Here is an 18,928-nt window from a genome sequence, read left to right on the forward strand (position 1 = left end):
AAGTAACTTGATAATTAATTGGAATTAAAGGCAACAACATTTTAGATTAAACGAAAGTTCTGTGAACTTCTCCTACCAATTTTACATACAGTATAGTTCATGTAAATTACTCTAAAAAGGGGATAGCCCACAAGGACAAATACTGTACCAAAAACCTTCTGTTCCTTTGCTTATTTTTTTGCTGTCTTAGAATGAGCGCAATGGTACAATTCCCCATACATAGCTCCCCCCCACTTGTCCCTATCCTGGATCCGCTACTGGCTCAGAGTATTGGTCAGAAGAAGGCTTATACAATGAGGGCGAGAACACCGAACTAGGCATCTTTGTCTTTGAATTGAAAATACCATCACCGTGCTCACGAAACCAATAGAAACAACTTCATAGTCTGTGTCTCCAAAATAGCAATAATACAGGATGATACCCATAAAAATGTACATACGAATTTCTCCGAATATAGTCCCACTCTGAATATAGTCCCCCCCCCCTAATTTTGAGGGTTCAGTTTCGGGAAAAGTAAAAAAAAATGCATTTGAATATATTCCCCCCCTTTACTTTTATCACGGGCATTTTTGGAAAAAAAGGGGGAATTATATTCAGACATATACGGTAGTAATTGCCTCATTGTTTCATTTTTTCCTTTTGAATTTTGTCATTTTTGTCCAATTTTATTGTTACAGTTCTGTTCAGCAGCAGGTCCTATTTATGTGATTGCAGTTGATGATATGCACTTAATGGACCCTCAATCTGCTGTAATTTTCTCATCTTTCCTGGATTGTAGAGGAATAATGCTAATTGTAACTGTATCAGAAGAATTTACACCATCTGAATCTTCCGGCAAGAATGGAGTTGGTCTTGATAGCATCGACTTTTTGGGTGTTGGTGCTGCAGAAGCTGCCCTCAGATATTTTTACCAGCATCCTCGTCTTCTTCACTATCGCATATCTGAATTGCCTCTGGAATACATGGCTCCCCTAGCATGCCAGATCCTGAATGTTCGTGGGATACCGATGGACCTTGAGACGTAATGATGTATCTTATCTATATTTATTGTTAATATTATCATCATGCCTAGATTTGGATCTTAAAATATGACCAATTGTTTTCTTTGGTTAAATGATGTGTGTTAAATTTCACTAATGAAGTGTATTTATTTATTCAAGATATTCTTTGTATCTCCTGCAAATACATTACTTGTTCCTAACTTTAAAAGGTGTTGAAACCTTTTTATAATCAATGAAATTAATTGATGTCAAAATATAGTAAATAATAATGAAATATGTAGCAAGTTCAGTATTTTGTAACAAACTTTGTTCTTGTTTGGTAGGTGATAAGGCTTTAAATTATGTCCCAGATAGCACAAAGTTGGATAGTTATCCATTTCTTATGGTTTCATTACGGAAAAACATGATAAGCAGGTCATTGTAAGATAAGGGACTTATATAAGGCATGGATAAGATTTCAGAGAAGAATAGGTTAGGAATGCCGTCAAATATCCTCAGAAATTAAATCGAAACTTGAAGCATGTACGTGGTGGAAGGGCTCCATATTAATAATGAAAGACACTTTGTTTCTTCCACAATTTTATAAAAATTTATATTTTATTGCCGGTTTCGACTATTACACTATTATCAAATACAGAAAATATGTGGTTGGAGCAGGTTTATATATATGTACTATGGTTGGTTATGTGGGGGTGGGGGAGGAGGAGGTTTGGTTTCAAGCTGGGATAGGTAATAGGGTGGTTTCCTATTATTTTTTTATTGCCTAAATCGAAAGATTATTACACCTGGAGTACGTATTTCACGCTTTTAGATTTTTACATGACGATATCTATTTTTCGCGATTAAATGAAAAGTGAAAATTTTCAAGCACGCGAAAACACGACTCGTAAGTATGAATGCCAGGAAATCTCTCCGTGAGACTTATTTCTGGTTCCCGCTGCCCTCCTGTGAGGTGACCTTGAGGCGAGGCTTAGCGCTGATACGATGCAGGCTGCTAGCGGGTAGCTGAGTACCCTGCTGGCTGGTATAGTGCTTGTCTTAAATAAGGATTATTGATACCTTATCAAATGAAGAAAACTTTCCGACCTTAGCCAGTTTTAATAAGTGATTATTAAGACATGTTTCCCTGAGCTCTACACCTCATGCATGCATTGGTAACCTCAGACGATGTATAACTCCTATCTTCTCGTATAGAAACTAGGTCCCTGTGACGTCACGTGGAGTGGCATCGCATGGGCGCCAATCTGGCCCTTTTCAAATGAGGATAAAAATGGACCATTGCCATTCGTCTAAACCGGTATATCTAAAACGAAATAATTTGAATATTTTGAATACACTAATGGTGGGTAACGAATCGCAATCAATGCTTTTCGTTTTCTTTGATGAAGGAAACTACCCTATTACAGGAGAAGAACGGGGGGGGGGGGGACCAAGGTTAGTCATTCTGGTTGTGGGAGTGGGGGATTTGGGAGGGTGATGAGTAATAAGGGGAATGGGTTGGGAAAGGTCATGTCATCCACCAGGTTTCTTTTTGTAGATATCTCCCGAATTTCTAAGGCATCCATCCTCCTTCCTTTAATGGTAAAATGGAGTATTTCTGGATCGAAACTGCTTCAGTGCCCCAATTCCAAGAGGTGCCGGGCAAAAGCTGACATATCATCCTTGTTCTTCCAACACGCCCAGTGTTCCTTCATCCTTATCTCGAAGTCTCGTCCCGTTTGGCCAATATAGCATGAATCACAGTTATTACACTTTAATTTATGAATGCCAGATTTTAATATGGAGCACCAAAGGCAGCAGAACAACATGCTACACTGCTCATTTCAACATTAATTCAAAGCCTACCTGTGAAATTCAGTGAGTCTTTATGAGAGCTTAACTACTGATGACCGATTTTCCCGTAAATAGAAAAAAATTAACAACTGCAAGCGACTGGCTGGTGAAGATACATACACTTTAGCATAATACAAGCACTTTATCCTCGTGGCGGAAGGAAAAAAAAATAACACCTTGGAGAACCGAACTTGTGACCAATGCATCCCCAGCCCTATACGCTCACAATTTCACCACAGCAACTAATGGGTGTTAGCGGCTTAATTACCACTTTAAAATCCAATTATATAGAAAAACTTAGCTGGTGCATGCATGAAAAACTGAAATTATTCAAGGTCCACACTATCTAACATTTATGAATTTTAATCGATGGTCTGATAACCCAATGAATACACACACAAACATACATACATTAGAGATACCTTCCGGCATTTTTACATTCTACGTAGTTATTCTTGTGAAATTATTTTTTTTTCTTACGACCATCGTTTTGCCATCATTTCATACATATGAATGATTTTCAAAGTATGTTTCATATTTCTACTCATACTATAGAAGTGCCAAGAATGGAGACTTTATTCTTATACGTAAATCCCTAAATGAATGCTCTATAACGATGGAATAAAAATAACATCTACAGAAGTGCTGAAAGTTTGGCATCCATTTTGTCATTTTTCTGGATGTTTGTCGGCCTGGCCATAAGAAACCCATAACAAGCTTACTTTATAAGTGCCTTCCTTATTTCTTCCTTTCACCATATCTCAATGACGTATAATGTGCTACCTTGGGTGGTGGTGATAAAACTTAATGCAGCCATATATTTGCATTATTCAAGGGTAGAATAAACTAGCATTGGTGTGAACTTTATTTTTTGCTTAAAAATTAAATATACATGTTGGCTTTCTTCTCCCAACAAGATACATAATGACTAATGGTGTATATTATTGCATTTTATTGTATACTATTATTGCATTTACAAGAATATATGTATGTAGTTGATGTTTTTATTGTTGCATACTAATATTTGACTCTTTTTTCATCAGTGTTTTACAGAAGGAGAGCCAAGGAAACCCTGGATGGGTTGAAAGTTATCTTCTTAGCCTTGTTCAAAATAAAGCTTTGTTAATTACCAATTTTTCTGGAAGGGAGGCTGTCATTGAAAATCTTACGTTTCCAATGGAAAAACTAGTCACCCTTCAGGAGCCAGAAGATTTATCCTATTTAAATATTAATGACCTTGAGGTGGATGATCCCAAGCAGTTTTCTGATATTGAAGTTCAAATTGCTGCAAAAGAAATGAATAGTTTCTCATACAAGAACCAAATGCAATGGACCATTGTTCGTAGCTTGCTATTTTGTTGATATAAATTATCTTCTATTCCTATAATTTGTTTGAATTGATTATTTTAATTTAATATTTACCAACTTATACTGTGATGCATATGTCATTTTAAGTACCTATCTATTGCTTCTTTAACTTTTAAGCATATTATACATGAGTATTGTAACAAAATTTTTAGCAATATTGTTTTCCTTTTTTATAATTTCCAGGATGAAAAGGATTCAGAGAAGATTGCATCATATGCTAACCAGCGGGTGTGCATACCTGGCCCTAATTACAAAGTTGATGATACCAACATACCGAAGACAAAGTATGGTAGTACATTTCTCTAATTTTTTCCTCTGATACTAATATATGCCTTTCCCTTGGGCTGCAACCTTGTCGTGATGGAAAGGCTTGTGCATTTTTAGAGCTCTACTGGCAGAATTAATTCTAAATTATTCCCGGAAGGGCTACCATGCCTGATAAGTCAAAGGGTAGGAGCTAGGTAGTCCACATGATGATGTCACATTAAAAACCCTGTTGGAATGGAAGTGGGAAACTATACCAACTATCTCTTCCCTGAAAACATGGAGCACAACCAAATGAGCCTCAGACACTCATTGAACAGGACCCGTCGGCGAAGGAAGGGTGTCATTCATGGCAGCGAGGTTGGCAAGGTCCTTGTGGTTTTCCATATGTGAAATCCTTGCAGAAACAAATCATCATCAGCAGGAGCAGCAGAAGCAATCAAGAAAGAAGACAAAGAAGATGGAGAAGAAGGCAGCAATGTAGGGTAGGGATATGAAATGCCATTACAATGATGAGGAAGGGAATCTAGAAAATATCAAAAGGGAAATAGAGAAAAGGAAGAGAGTGAGGTGGAAGGATGGTGGGGACTACTGGAGTGATGGGTTTTGGGTTATATATTATGGTGGGGAGGAAAGTCTACGAGGGGTAGCTTTAGTGTAAAACAGGAGGATGGGTTAGGGTCTGATTGGTATAGATCAGGTTAGCGATAGGATTCTGCCGGTAGAAATAGAGATGCAACCGGACAACCTTGTGGTAGTTCAAGTTTATATGCCCACTAGCAATCTTAGGGAGGAAGAAGTAGATGAGGTGTATGAAGAGCTTGAGGAAGAAGACATGGTAATGGAGGAATAGGTGAAATAAATCGAATAGAGGAGAAAGCGGAGGAACGTGGATACAGAACAGGGTGAAAGGATGTATGTATATGAAATTAAATAATAGGCTCCATCATGAAACTAAGAAGGCAAGAGAGGCTTGGTGGGAAAGATAGTATGAGACAGTGGAAAAGTTTCAAAAGGAAGGAGAGGTGGGCGTGTTGTACGCCAAAGATAAGTTACAATCAGGCAGCAAAAGAGGACAAGCAATGTAAAAAATTAAGGCTAAGGATTGAAGGAAGCTAACTGAGCAAGAAGAGGTACAGAGTAGATGGAAGGAATATGGCGGGGATCTGTATGATGGGAGAACCAGACCAGAGATATTGAGTTAAAAGGAGGAAAATGTAGCGGAGGAGGATAATCTTGGGCTGGGTATAGTAGATGCGGAAATCGAGAGAGCCCTTAGGGATATTAAGATTAGGAAAGCAGTAGGTGTGGACATTATCCTGTGTGAGCTTCTGAAGAATCTAGGAAGGGATGGTAAGAGAAGGTTATTTGAACTAGTACGCAGGATCTACGAGGAGAGATGTTGGCCAGAGGATTTTGCGAAGATGGTTCTAATTCCAAGAAAGAGAAAGCTGTGGAATACAGAGATTATAGGGCCATAAGTGTTATGTTGCATGCAGCGAAAGTGATACTGAGGATATTTAAGAGACGAATGTAGACTAGGGCAAACGTATTTGGGCAAAGATCAGTTTGGTTTTTGAAAAGGAAAGTCAACTCATGATGCAATAGCGATATTGAGGCCTATGCTGGAGAGGAACCTAGAATATGACCAGGACATGTATGCCTACATCGTGGATTTTGAAAAAGCCTTTGATAGAGTGGACTGGGTAAATTTAATGGATATTATGTATTAAGAAAAATTTGAAGGATAGGTGATTTATTTGTAATCTGTATATGGCCCAGATTGCACAAGTGAGGGTAGCGGACGGAGAATCTGGGTGGGCAAGGCTGTCCTCTATCGCCGCTGCTTTTTAACATGCATGCTTAGGAGATGGTAAGAGAAGCGTGGAATGAAGTATAAGTTTGAGTTAAAGTGGGAAGAATGATGTTTAAATAACAGACGTATGCGGATGATCAGGTATTGATTAGCCAGTCAGCAAGGGGGCTTCAGACTCTAGTGGATGCATTAGAAAAGCTGTGAAGCTTTGTGAGTAGTGTGGAATGAGGATTAATTACAAAAAGACCAAGGTTATGCAGTTTTGGTAAAGCATTTCAAGCTAGGAATGTGAGACTCAAGCTAAAAGTAGGTGGGAAAAACTTGAGCATATAGACCAATTCAACTATTTGGGCAGCACATTATAGAAAAACAGATACAATTGTCAGGACATCAGAAAGAGAATTGTGTTAGTAAGGGAGGTGTTCATGAATAGGATGGAGCTTATGAGAGGATCACTATGTAAGACTTAAAAGAAAAGATTTGTGAGGAGTCTAATCTGGAGTGTGGCACTTCCACAGTGCGGAAATGTGGACACTAAGGAAGGTGGACGAGAAAATACTGGAAGTGTTCAAGATGTGGGTGTGGAGAAGAATGGAGAAGGTGAAGTAGACGAAGAGGAGGAGGAACGACAAAGTGCTGGGCATGGTGGGTGAGGAGAGGCAGCTTCTGATGCTTAATCAGCTAGATGAGATATGGAGGAGACAGAAAGTATGGATGGAGGGAGTACGTTGTGGGAAGGGGATTTTGAAAACAGTGCCACATGGTCGAATGTTAGGCAAATGAGGGACAGGAAGGAGGAGAATAGGATTTTTAGATAAAATGAAAGGGATAAGGCCTTACAGTGAACTGAAGAGGGAAGTACTTGAGGGAAGGGGAGGCTCCTAGAAGGCTTAAGAACTCCATGAAAACCTGCCTGAATCGGTAGAATACTTTAATTACAACAATACTAATATATGAGCAATGTACTATAAAACCAACATTTCTAGGCATAATATTACTGAAGTATTCTACCAATTAAGGTAGGTTTCCATAGAATATTTAACCCCTCAAGCGCGGCGGGCATTTAATTAAATCACATCCCAGCGGCCAGATGAGATTTAAATGACTTCGTCTTTTTTGGCATAGTATCATTCAATAATTTATATCTTTCATAATATACGATCAGTATCCTTGAAATTTTTTGTCAACTTGCGTAATATAATGCTCTGCTATATAATAATTTTTCGATCGATTTGAATAAGTATTTATTGTTTTTGTATCTCCTTCTATGAACTAATGATGATGTTATTTGGGGTTGAAAGTTTCATAACAGATTGGATACTTTCGATAGGATTACCCGTTTCGCCTACTTGAAAATTTAATTAATAATCCGAGAATTGTCCTTAGGAAATGTATTTCTGTGAGTCTTGGTAATAAATTGTGTAAGGGGTGACGGCCATATCCAAACAGTTCATATGATGTTGGATATTTCAAAAATATTACCTCGACCAATGGCAAAAGAAATGATAAGTAAAATTTTTATATGTGTTTTTCCTATTAACAACACATAAATTTAGGCCTGCCGCATTCAATAGTCTCCTAAATAACTTAATACACCACTTGTAATGGCATTTTCTTTCCATTAGCTACGATTGCAATAACAGGTCCTTGAAATTCACCCCACCAATAAATATATTATAATGTAACACACAAACAGACTTCCGAGTCTCTGTTTTGCCTTTCAATACTATGTATTCCTATTTCGTAGGATCCCCAATAATAGATAAAAATACCACAAACAGGAAGTACACCAGATGAGAATTTCAACACACTGCCTGAAAGAACACCACACAGCATGAATGACTCTAGTGGACTGAAGCTAGCGTGTGGTTTCAAAGGTCCATCAAGAGATGAGAAAATATCTCGAAGGGGTCCTGGTATACACTGACTGTTTAGAAGGAATCTTATCTTCGTTGATTACTGTCTATAAAAAAAAATAAAAAAATAAATGAAGAGCGAAGCACATGGCCCCTTCGCTTAGGATGCTTAGGACTAACGAGGCGGACCAAACACTCTTGGGGCTCAAGGTGACGACGTACAAGGAGAAGACGGAGAGAAGGCAGTGAGCTTAGACGATACCGTATCTCAAGCTAAAGTAGCTGACTCTTCTAGACGTCTCACAAGCAGAATAGGCGGCAGTTTTCAAGATTGTACAGTTGAAGGAAAGCCTTGAGTTTTTGGACCGAATACAACATCAGGCGGAGAAAAAATATTATATACTGTGACGAAAAGCATCGTCACGGCTTATTCCGCGTTCGTGCTCTGCCCTTTTCCCTGTTCAAGTTGGCGCGCGATCGTAGCAAGTAATGAGCGACCTCTTTTTCTCGTCTGGTATCATTTAGTATGTCTTTTGTTATGTTCAAATGGGTATATAAGGCCCGGTATTGGGTGGACTTGGGGGGATTCCGCAGAAAGCAGGAGACATTCTGCTAAAGAGTGGGAGAATAATCTCCAGCGGAAACGTTGGGCAGAGACTGACCAAGTGTGGGTCAGGTGACGGAGAGCAGAGGTGACACGGTGAACGTGCCGAGGGGGTGCAGAAAGAATGAGGCCGCTGCAGACGGGCATACGGCATCTGGGAGGTCGGGGAATGCGACAACAGAGAAGGCGTGTCAGAGAGGAGAGCGCAGAGTGCAGGCGAGGAAAGGGAAAGTGTCCTCGCCACGTCAAGACATCACGACAACGTCCGAGGATCCACGGGATGCAGTTCCCCGCAGTTGACGGATCATGATGTGGCGATCAGGATTCGGACCCGCCATTTGATACTTAAGTACTCTAAACCCTCTCCCAGGACAGGGAAATAATCCCGATTCTCCCCCGCTCCAGCCAGCCCATATGCCCTCGAAGAAAGTCCCCAGTGTGCATGTGTGTCGTCATAATAACCTAGTGGTCTCACAGATAAACTCACGTCATTCTTTCCTTTCATTCATCCGGTCCGAAGACCGTCTCCATTGTAACACGTTTCTCCCGTTCTCGTCATTCCATTAGGATCGACGTCAGATTCATTTTGATAAAACAGAACGTGGAGCTTGTAATATTTAAAGTAAAGCAACGAACTTTACATATTCACATGTAAAGATTTCACGCACCATGACTTCCCTTGAGTAATCATTCCCTCTCAACTATGGCTGTGGTGGTGCGGTCAAGGATGCTAGTCCTGTGATTGCTATTGTGTGCGTCCTGAGTTCGAGTCCCAGTGACGGCAATATTTTTTTCTCTCTTCTAATTTTTGAAATCACTGTTACAACTCATCCCCATTCGTTTTATTTAGTTACTTCGTGATATTTTTATTTTCATATTAACTTATGGATTTTAAATGGAATTCCAAAATGTTTTCTTCTCATCAAATAAACACCATTGTCTATCCTCACATTCAGTTATTGACCCTAGCCAGTTTCCCCTCCTACCATTCAAGGCCCTTCAAGTACAGTCACTTTCAAAAGTCGGTCCCCATACCTGGCGCAGCCGTCTCCCTTATTCTCCGAAGTCGACCTTCGCGTATTGCTTACACGTTCCTTGTCCACTGGGGATCGATTCGACTTGATCAGGTAGTACAAATGGTGCAACTTGACTACTTTAACCGTCGTCAAGAGCCCCACGCACGATTTCAGAGGTAGGAAGGCCGCGTGAACCTCCCCCCCCCCCCCCCCCCCCCCCCCACACACAGCCAAACAATTCCACCACCGAAGAAAGCGGAGAAGAATATATGGGTTTTGCCGGCAAGTAACCCATCGCACAAGGAAGAGAGGAGACATCTGTGTAGTTTGGTAAACTTATACAAAAAATATTGTGCAAATAAATTTTCGGAGCATTTCGAGCATATTACTCCAATATTTTTTCTTCACATCACCTGGTGAAAAATACGTAAATATATACGCCTATGTAAATATTGTCATTTGCGTCACGGTTACCATCCGTCATCGCGTTCATCCATGCCGGCGGTTAAAGATTTTCAGACATTTTTTCAATGTTTACAAGTTAAATAGCAGTCACTCCCCAAGTAGTAGGTTATTCAGACTACACGTAGTGTCTACATTTTGAATAACGCAACTTATTTCCATACTGTGAATAGAAAATCAGAAGAAGTTTTTAAATTTTTACCGGCCAAAACTACCGGTACGGCAATTTTTTATGGGAGAAGATAATTTAGCATTATTTTCTCGAATAAGCAATTGGATTGTCTTTAAATTTTATTGAATTGCTTTTAAGATAAACATAAATTTTCACTAAAAGAAGCAGCGAGATGTTTATTGGCATCAAGTGAAATGGCAGGCTGTTAGACCATAATGCGTCGTAGGAAGTGTTGTCCTTTTGTTTATGGGAAATACTCTTACATTAATATTGTTCATTTTTTTAAGAAAAACAGTACAAGCAACATGTGCGTGGAGTTATGATAGTGAGTCAATCAGTTATGGTGGTCATAGAAAAACATCATTTACCTGCCCTTCTGAATTGAAGATTTTACGAATCACCGTGCCTGCGCCCCTCCCAACTTGAACTTACCCCTTTTCCTCTGTCGCTGAGAGGATTATACTCAACAGATTACATTACTTTACATCCCCTAACCTCTCGAAAAATCAGCATGGTTTCCTTCCTAATCGTTCCTGTCTTACTAACTTATCTGTATTCCATCACCATGCCGTAAACTCAATAGCAAAAAATTCTCAACTCGACGCCATATTCCTTGATTTCTCCAGAGCCTTCGATTCACTTGACCATACCCTCCTCTTTCACAAGCTTAATCAATGATTCAACGTGCATGGAACCTTTCTCAATCTCGTCCAATCCTTCCTTACTAATAGATTCCAAAGAATTATATTTTCTGGCACCTCGTCCTACTGGTCCCCGGTAACATCAGGTGTTCCCCAAGGTAGTGTCCTGGGGCCATATTTATTTAGCCTTTTCATTGATGACCTAGCCACACTTTTGCCTCCATCCCAGACACATACTCTTTTTTACGCGGACGACTGTAAGCTGTTTAAACAAATTCAAACTCCCTCGGACTGCAAAGTCCTTCAAGATTCTTTAAACCTGACTGCAAAATGGTGCAATACTTGGAACCTAAATTTAAATTTCAGTAAATGCAACTCCCGTTCGATTTCTCTTAAAAAATCCCCTATTATTTTTCAATATTCAATTAATTCCGAGCCTCTTCAACGCGTTTTGGCTGTGAAGGATTTAGGCGTCATTACCGACACCAAACTTAACTTCTCGGAACACATTCATTCAATCAAGAGCAAAGCCATGTCACTTTTAGGTCTCCTCTACCGCTACACAGAAATAGCCGATCCCACAGCTTTAAAATCATATTTCTCGGCATTTATCCTTCCAGTCACCGGATATTGCTCTCCCATATGGTCCATCGCAGCCCCCTCTAACCTCACCTCTCTTGACAGTATAACAAGCTTCTTCGCCAGAATCGTAAGACGCAGAGTTCCCCACTTACGTGACATGTCCACCAGCTCACTCTTATCTTCCCTATTAATGACTGATCTCTCCCAACAAAGGATTAAAACAGACTTAAAACTTATTCACAATATTCTAAATTCACTCGTTGATTGTCCTGATTTGCTTTCATCCATTAATTTCAGAGTGCCTTGCCGACCCACTCGTACACATTCCTTGCTCCATACGCCTATCCCTAGACTATCCCTCGTTAAGTGATCCCTCCAACACCGCCTTTGCTCCTTGCTCAATTCATTACCAGACAATATTGACCCGTTTTTTCTGCCCTTAAACTCATTTATCAAACTCGCCATGTCCCATTCCTCAGCAAGTAAATAAACCTCCCTCTCCACCTCCCTTTCCTCGTGCCTTCTATTTTGTTCTTTACTATCTTAAGCCACTGCTCTCTGTTCAAATTTTTTATGTTAAAATTTTATGTTTGTTACTGCGTCACTATAAATTGGCAGAAATGCTGTATGTGAGCAACTCCTTAAATAAATAAATTATTAAAAGTGACGCCCATTCGCATTAGGCCCTTACTAACCATATCCTTACTTTCATCCTTCCCCTCCCCCCCGTACCAAAAATCTCTCGACCATGGATAGCACTTCTTCTTTTTTTCCTCTCCATCCTTTTCACCTTTTCCTTTCTTTTTTATACTCACATCTCGGATGCCTTCATTCTTTTCTTGTCCCTCTTTTGTCGTCGCCTAAGTTTCCACACCGTCAAACGCTACATCCCAACCAGTATATTTGGCAGCTCATAAGTTTAATTTGTATTAATAATGCAGAAATAGTCATTAGGTACCCAAAACGGTATATTTTTATCGGATGAATATTATGAGTGCGTAGTTTAGTGTCAGTAGGAATATGATCAGTATTTGTTTGCACGTAAGACTGACTAAAGGTATTCATTACATGAGTGTAAGTTCTATTTATGATGTAAAACCACTTATACATAATAATGTGTACGATATTGCCCTGCATGATATCAGAAGGTGCCAATTACGACTGGTTTTAGCAGAAAAAAAAGAAACGAAAAAGGGGGAAGACTTAGGTTAACCTCTCAATGAAGGGGCAAAGATAAAACATATAGTATTAATGTGCCTTTAAATGGTAAGAAATAGGCACACAAGTCATGTAATTAATGCCTCCGTTGGTATTTTCATTATAGAAAATATATTTATGGTAACTATTAAGACATTCGAACTTTCGATGAACATAAAGATGTCGGTTAATTACTTCCTGATACCTCGAATGTATAAAGCATTATTTAAATATTTGTTCATATGGGATATGTTAGTAACGAATGGAATAAATATGATACAGGATTAAACATTACAATTTAGCGCACATTAATATTTTTGATTTCTCGCGTGATGAGACACGTAGAAAAATGTAGTATAAACCATGGTAAACATATGTATCCTAAGAAAATGGTTAGGAATAATGAATGCGCCAAACAGTGTGTTTGAAATACTTAAACATAGAGCAATATATATTGATGGTGTTGGTAATAATGTGTTAAAGGTATAATCTAGAAGGCTATTTTGTAGGAAACTTTTTGAATACTCTATCAGACGTAAATTCCAATTTTCGTTTCTTCCTCATATGTGCGTTGCGACGCAGATACGTCTCGTTATTTTTTAGTGCAAGCCAGACAACTCGGAATATCCATCTCAGAATACTATCAGGGTGGGAATCCCATGACTGAGAACATATGCTTCGCCTTGTGTTGTGGCACTGGGAGTCGGGGAAGTCGCGAAGAATTTAGGAATAGTGAAGAATGCCTCGGGAAGACTTGCGCGGATGGTGAGAGTAAGTCAAACTGGCACGTTCAAGACACAGAAGGCATAGCCAATACCCGAAGTTCGACCTCCGAGAAAAACGTAGTTGCTCGCGCTGGCCGTGGGGACCTACTTTTGAAAGTGACTGTACATTAACCATGCTTTCCAGCACCCTACTCAAGCCGTTTTCGAGGTCTTCTTTGTTTAGCTTTCGCACCCATTTTCACACATTTGGGTCTCGGAGCCTCATTCAGGGATTATTGAGGGTCAGCTGTGGAGGGAGGGTTGTTGGGGTGGAACTCTTTGTGGGACGCTAAAAGGCAGGGCAGGCATAAGGGAGACATGTTTAGTGGAAGGATATTCTGTTGTAAGGATCGAGATTTGTTGGGAAGACAGTGGGTGGGCTGTGAAGAAAATTTAATGGAGGGAAACCCTCGTGGAAAGGATATTTTGAATAAAAGAAGTTGAAGTTGAAAAATACCGGTTTTTCAGAAATAGAAAAAAGACATTGAAATGGAGGCACACGCCTCAAAAAACTGCGAATGATTGATGAATGGATGTACGATCGGTTAACTGATGCGAGGCAGAGGTGTGAATCAGTGCCGATAAGGACTTCACAGGAGTGGGCACTCTTGGTGGTCAATCTGCATATCTCCCCGATTTTTTTGTTCACAGCGAGTTCTATGTGGGTAACCTCATTAAAAAGAAATTTTAAAATTAAATAAAAAATACAATGAATTAAAAAAGGGCGTTGCTCACTATGGAATGTATAAAAATCTGCGGAGATATTTCAATTGCAGAAGAAAAATTTAACGACGAAAGATAATAGCTATTTCATCATCATTGATTGAACTAGGTGCTCATATAGGGTAGACATGAAGAGAACGCTAGCCTCAAAAGGGAAAAATTATGTGCATATGGAAGTTGGGAGCATACAAAAACTCACCCACTCCTACACGGTGCGAGGAATTTCTGTAAAGGTTAAAATTTCTTCAAATTCTTTCCATTTCTTACTTATCTTCCCAATAACTAGTTCTTCTGCTGGAAGATTTCTCAAATTTTCCACTAGGAGGTAATTTTGCCCTTTCTGGCATATGATTCTACCTAGAAGATGTGATGGTGGTTGAGCCCTGGGAATATGGGTATCCTATGAAATAACCACCTGGTTGTAAGCATGAGAAATTTTACTGCAAACCATACACCGAGTGAAACCAAAATTCATTAACTAAAATTCTTTAACTGGGCCATCTTATTTATAGGTGTGGCCATGGCTGCATTTGACCATTTGGATCCTTTTGTGCAGCTTCTAGTGAAAATAGCTGCTGTCCTTGGGAGTACCTGTATGAGAGTAATGCTAGTTGCTGTTATGGACTATCCTGGCAGCAAGATGGTTGCAGAAGGTCAGAAAACATCTTTCTTTTATTTCATGATCCGTATTTCGTTCAAAGCACTTTGATTTTATACTTTTTCACCATGGAAATAATTAATTCATTGCAAGGCGTGTCAAGAAAATGATAATGGCCATGAGAGTGCCTTTGCCAAGTATTTAAGGATTGAAGTATTGTACCACAGGGCATGCTGTTTTCATATGCCCTTTTTGTTTCAAATTTATTTTAGTTTCATTTTCCTTGTATCTCAAGCTGGGAAAATATTTATTTACTGAAATATTTTTCTTCACATATAGCTGTTCGAGATGTCTTTGATGCCCAAATACTTTGTTGTGGAAATGCTCGTGGCAGGGATTCGTCTTATAAACTTATGAATAATACAACTGATTCTGAAATGACTTATAATGCCCCTGAGTGCTACTGTGATGAAGAATACCGGCTGAGTAAGTTCATTTTATCAGAATATTAGGTGAAGCTAAGCAAAATGTGAGTCAAATGCATATGTAATGTTTTGAAATGCGTGACATAATCAGGTAATTTTGGCCATTTGTATACGTATTTTTTCCAGTGTATTGAAAATTAAAGAGCAATACCTGAGTTTTTAATAATAATGATAATTAGAGATAGATGGATCCAGGATTTTTTTGATGTGCCAGTCATACTTTGCCTTTTGTATTTTCCACGGCTGAAATTCTGCTATGTAACCCCTGCGAGAGCTTTTAAACTAAATGGTTCATGAATAGGACAAGCATTGTGGAGCGATGGTGCATTCAAAGAGAGAGTAGGAACTCTTTGCATTCTATTGGTGCCTGCATTCCATGAAGCTATAATTTAAAATTTCGTATCCAGATATGATGTCTTCCGCGACTTTGGATCTGATGTATCCGATGAAAGGCAATATCCACGGATATTTGGATCAGAAGTATCCGATCCAACCATCCCTAATGATAATGATAATAATAATAATAATAAATTATGATTCATTTAATGATTACTGGACCAATTTGTTTAAACAAATTACTTGAGTACATATTTGATTTTTTTTCTTTTTGAATATTTTTTTTGTCCATTACTTTTTCCTTCTTGAGTATCTCATCTTGTGACCACTTTCGTATCAAAATGTTAAGTTTTATTAAAGTTTTCTAGTTTTTCTACTCCTGAATGGGTACTTGGGTTACTGTCAGTTTATCTAGGTGGGCTAATGTCAGAGTATGTATTAACATCTATGATTGGAGAGTAAACCTGTTGATTATTTTAATAACTGATAATGGTAACGTTAAGTGCAGTGCATGGTTTTGTGCTTTGAATTTCCTTTTTTATATCCTATAGATTTTTAAGTACCCTCCTAATTTCACTGTGATTAAATAAATGAAATCATTGAATTTATTAATGTATCAGAAAGGAAAGAGAGCCTTTGATTGCCCTAATTATTATAATTTCTCTTCGTCCACAATGGTAGTTTTGTGTCAAAGAATGATGCAATGATGACTGTTTCATTTATTAAATTTTTCGATAAAAATCTGTAATAAATTCAACAGATTCAGGCTTCAATTGGTGGAAGTTAGATATATTTAAATAAATAAAAGATCGTAGCACTTTTCCACAATTTTTGTTACTGCGTACAATGCATTTCGGCTCACTGAGCCATCATCTATGCAAATCTTGACGTAGCCATGCATTGTATTTTGCCAACGGCGATAAATAAATATCATTATTATTACTATCTGGTACAAGAGTCTTGTGCCAGATGATGGCTCAGTGAGCCGAAACGCGTTGTGCGCAGTAAAAAATTTTGTGGAAAAGTGCTACGATCTTTTATTTATTTAAGTAGATCAAAATCTCTTCGAAATTTGGGGTTATACAATAGAGTATCGATAATCCGGAATGCTTGGAACCAGACACATTCCGGATTATCAATATGTGCGGTGAATAGATCATTTACAGGCATCCCCCGAGTTACGTATGTCTCGACTTACGTAAATCCGTACTTACGTAAGCGATAACCGTATTTCAAATGATTACGTTAATTTTCGAATGCGAGCGCGAAGAAGTAGATATTCGCTCGTACAACCTATGGTAGAAAAAATATCGAATAGTTATAGAGTTTTTTACGTGCTAAAAATAACAAAGTGACCCCTTTTTGTCATTCCTCGAAGGAAATTTCATTAATTTCTGTAGAAAAATCGCTTATAAATCCCGAGTCAGCAATCAACGTGAAAATTTGCAGTTCTAGCGATGGATGTGGTGGCGTATGTGGTTGCGCTCATTCCTGTACGATACAACTTGTTATACAGCAATCTCTGAAGCGCCAACGCAAAGGTTCGACTTACGTAAATTTCGACTTACGCATAGTCTGCCGGAACGCATCTCTTACGTAACTCGGGGGATGCCTGTACTTGGATTTAGGCAACATTGCAACATGGAAAATATTTTCTTTGGAACATGTGTTGGTGTCAGCGGAAATGATCCATTGGTGAGTAAAGAGTCAAATAATGATATAAACCCAAAAATCAAATTAATAAAATTAATGACTAAAGACTTGATGAAGAAAAGATTCAAAATGCTTGAAAAAGCTATCTGACGTAGGTAGATAAGTTGTGAAAATAATCTTGATGATACCACCTGTAAATGGAAGGAAAATTCACCTCATTCTTACAATCCTACAAGGACATCAATATTTTGTCCCTCCATATATTTCAACTAGCACCTATTGCAAATTCTATGTCATTTTCACGGCTAATAACATAAAGTTATCGTTTATGCATTATTAAATCCTCCAATCGGAGGCAAACCCACTTCAAATACGTTACTGTAAATGATAACTAATTTTGAATTTTAACCATTAAATTTAATATTGGTAGTTGCAGATAATCAAGGTGGAGAACATGAGTATTTTGGAAAAACTATTTGGCATTAACTTCATAAACAATCTTTCACTCTGCATGACTCATATGGAGAGAGGCCTTTCAAGATGTGGTGTTTGTGGTGGGGGTCTCCTGCTTAATGACCAACTTGAGAATGTAATCCAGGGTGGCCTTTGGCTCCTCTCATGGAACTGCTTTTCCCAATCTCAGGTTTCAAAAACGCCAGGAAGAGATATATCTATTATAATAACTTTATGAAAACGTCTACGTGTGAAAAGGGATTGACCTATCAGACGTAAAAACTACTGGGAGGCTCATATGCTGAAAGCAACTAACCCAGTCAGCACAAAAGATAAATTACCCCATTATTGCCCTTAGTTTACACAGGTAAAATTGTGGTAAAAGATGGCTAACGTATGTGTTAACGGGTAAAATATCTATAAATTAAAGTGGTAAAATTTGGTGGTAAAACATGGGTAAAATTTGTACTTTTTTCGGATAAAACTTCCCGATGCGACATCAGAGCCATCTGTGAAGCTTTAAAAGAAGCATGACGCCACCTCCTCTTTGGTGCTATTGTGAACTAACAGTACATAGCTTTAATTCGTTACTGACATTCATATATAAACGATAAATGAACAAAATCGACATTGATATTGAAGAATAACTGTTTATTGAATGACGAAAAGGTAATAAATGTACAAATACGACATTTAAATGAGGAAATAACCACTTGGTGAAAGATAAATAGTAACAAAAATAAATCCTACATTCATGAGGACATGCGTACTTGATGAGAGAGAAATGACCGAAATAAATAACAGCTACGCGATTTGATTTCTTTTAAAATAGAAACAATGTTAAACTTGGAACTAATTTTCTTCTGTTGATCTCTCGGTGACAAGAGCTTCCACACACAACTCCTCAGGGTATGACTACGAGGAAACAAATTCACCCAAATGAGGATCCTAAAAACTGCTTTTCTAAACTTTTTTCACCTGAATTTTTCAATGAAATCACTGTTAATAAAGAGCACTATACTTTAGCAGAGGTTGAGGGAACCAAATTACAGTTATAAAGGTTATTATAAAGTACATATTGTCTCACCATGGCATCACAACAAA

General features: G+C 38.5%; 1 protein-coding gene across 1 annotated transcript in view; it reads left to right on the top strand.

The window, feature by feature from the left end:
• Positions 1-18,928, top strand: part of LOC124159209 (adenylate cyclase type 10-like) — a 61,370-nt gene that overhangs the window by 22,459 nt on the left and 19,983 nt on the right. Inside the window, exons 13-17 of the mRNA XM_046534859.1 lie at positions 678-1,021; positions 3,878-4,172; positions 4,386-4,491; positions 14,812-14,952; positions 15,237-15,383. Coding sequence (XP_046390815.1) covers positions 678-1,021; positions 3,878-4,172; positions 4,386-4,491; positions 14,812-14,952; positions 15,237-15,383 — 1,033 coding nt within the window. The remainder of the gene's footprint in view (positions 1-677; positions 1,022-3,877; positions 4,173-4,385; positions 4,492-14,811; positions 14,953-15,236; positions 15,384-18,928) is intronic.

The sequence above is a fragment of the Ischnura elegans genome, chromosome 5 (assembly GCF_921293095.1).
Source record: "Ischnura elegans chromosome 5, ioIscEleg1.1, whole genome shotgun sequence".
Classification (NCBI taxonomy): Eukaryota; Metazoa; Arthropoda; class Insecta; order Odonata; family Coenagrionidae; genus Ischnura; species Ischnura elegans.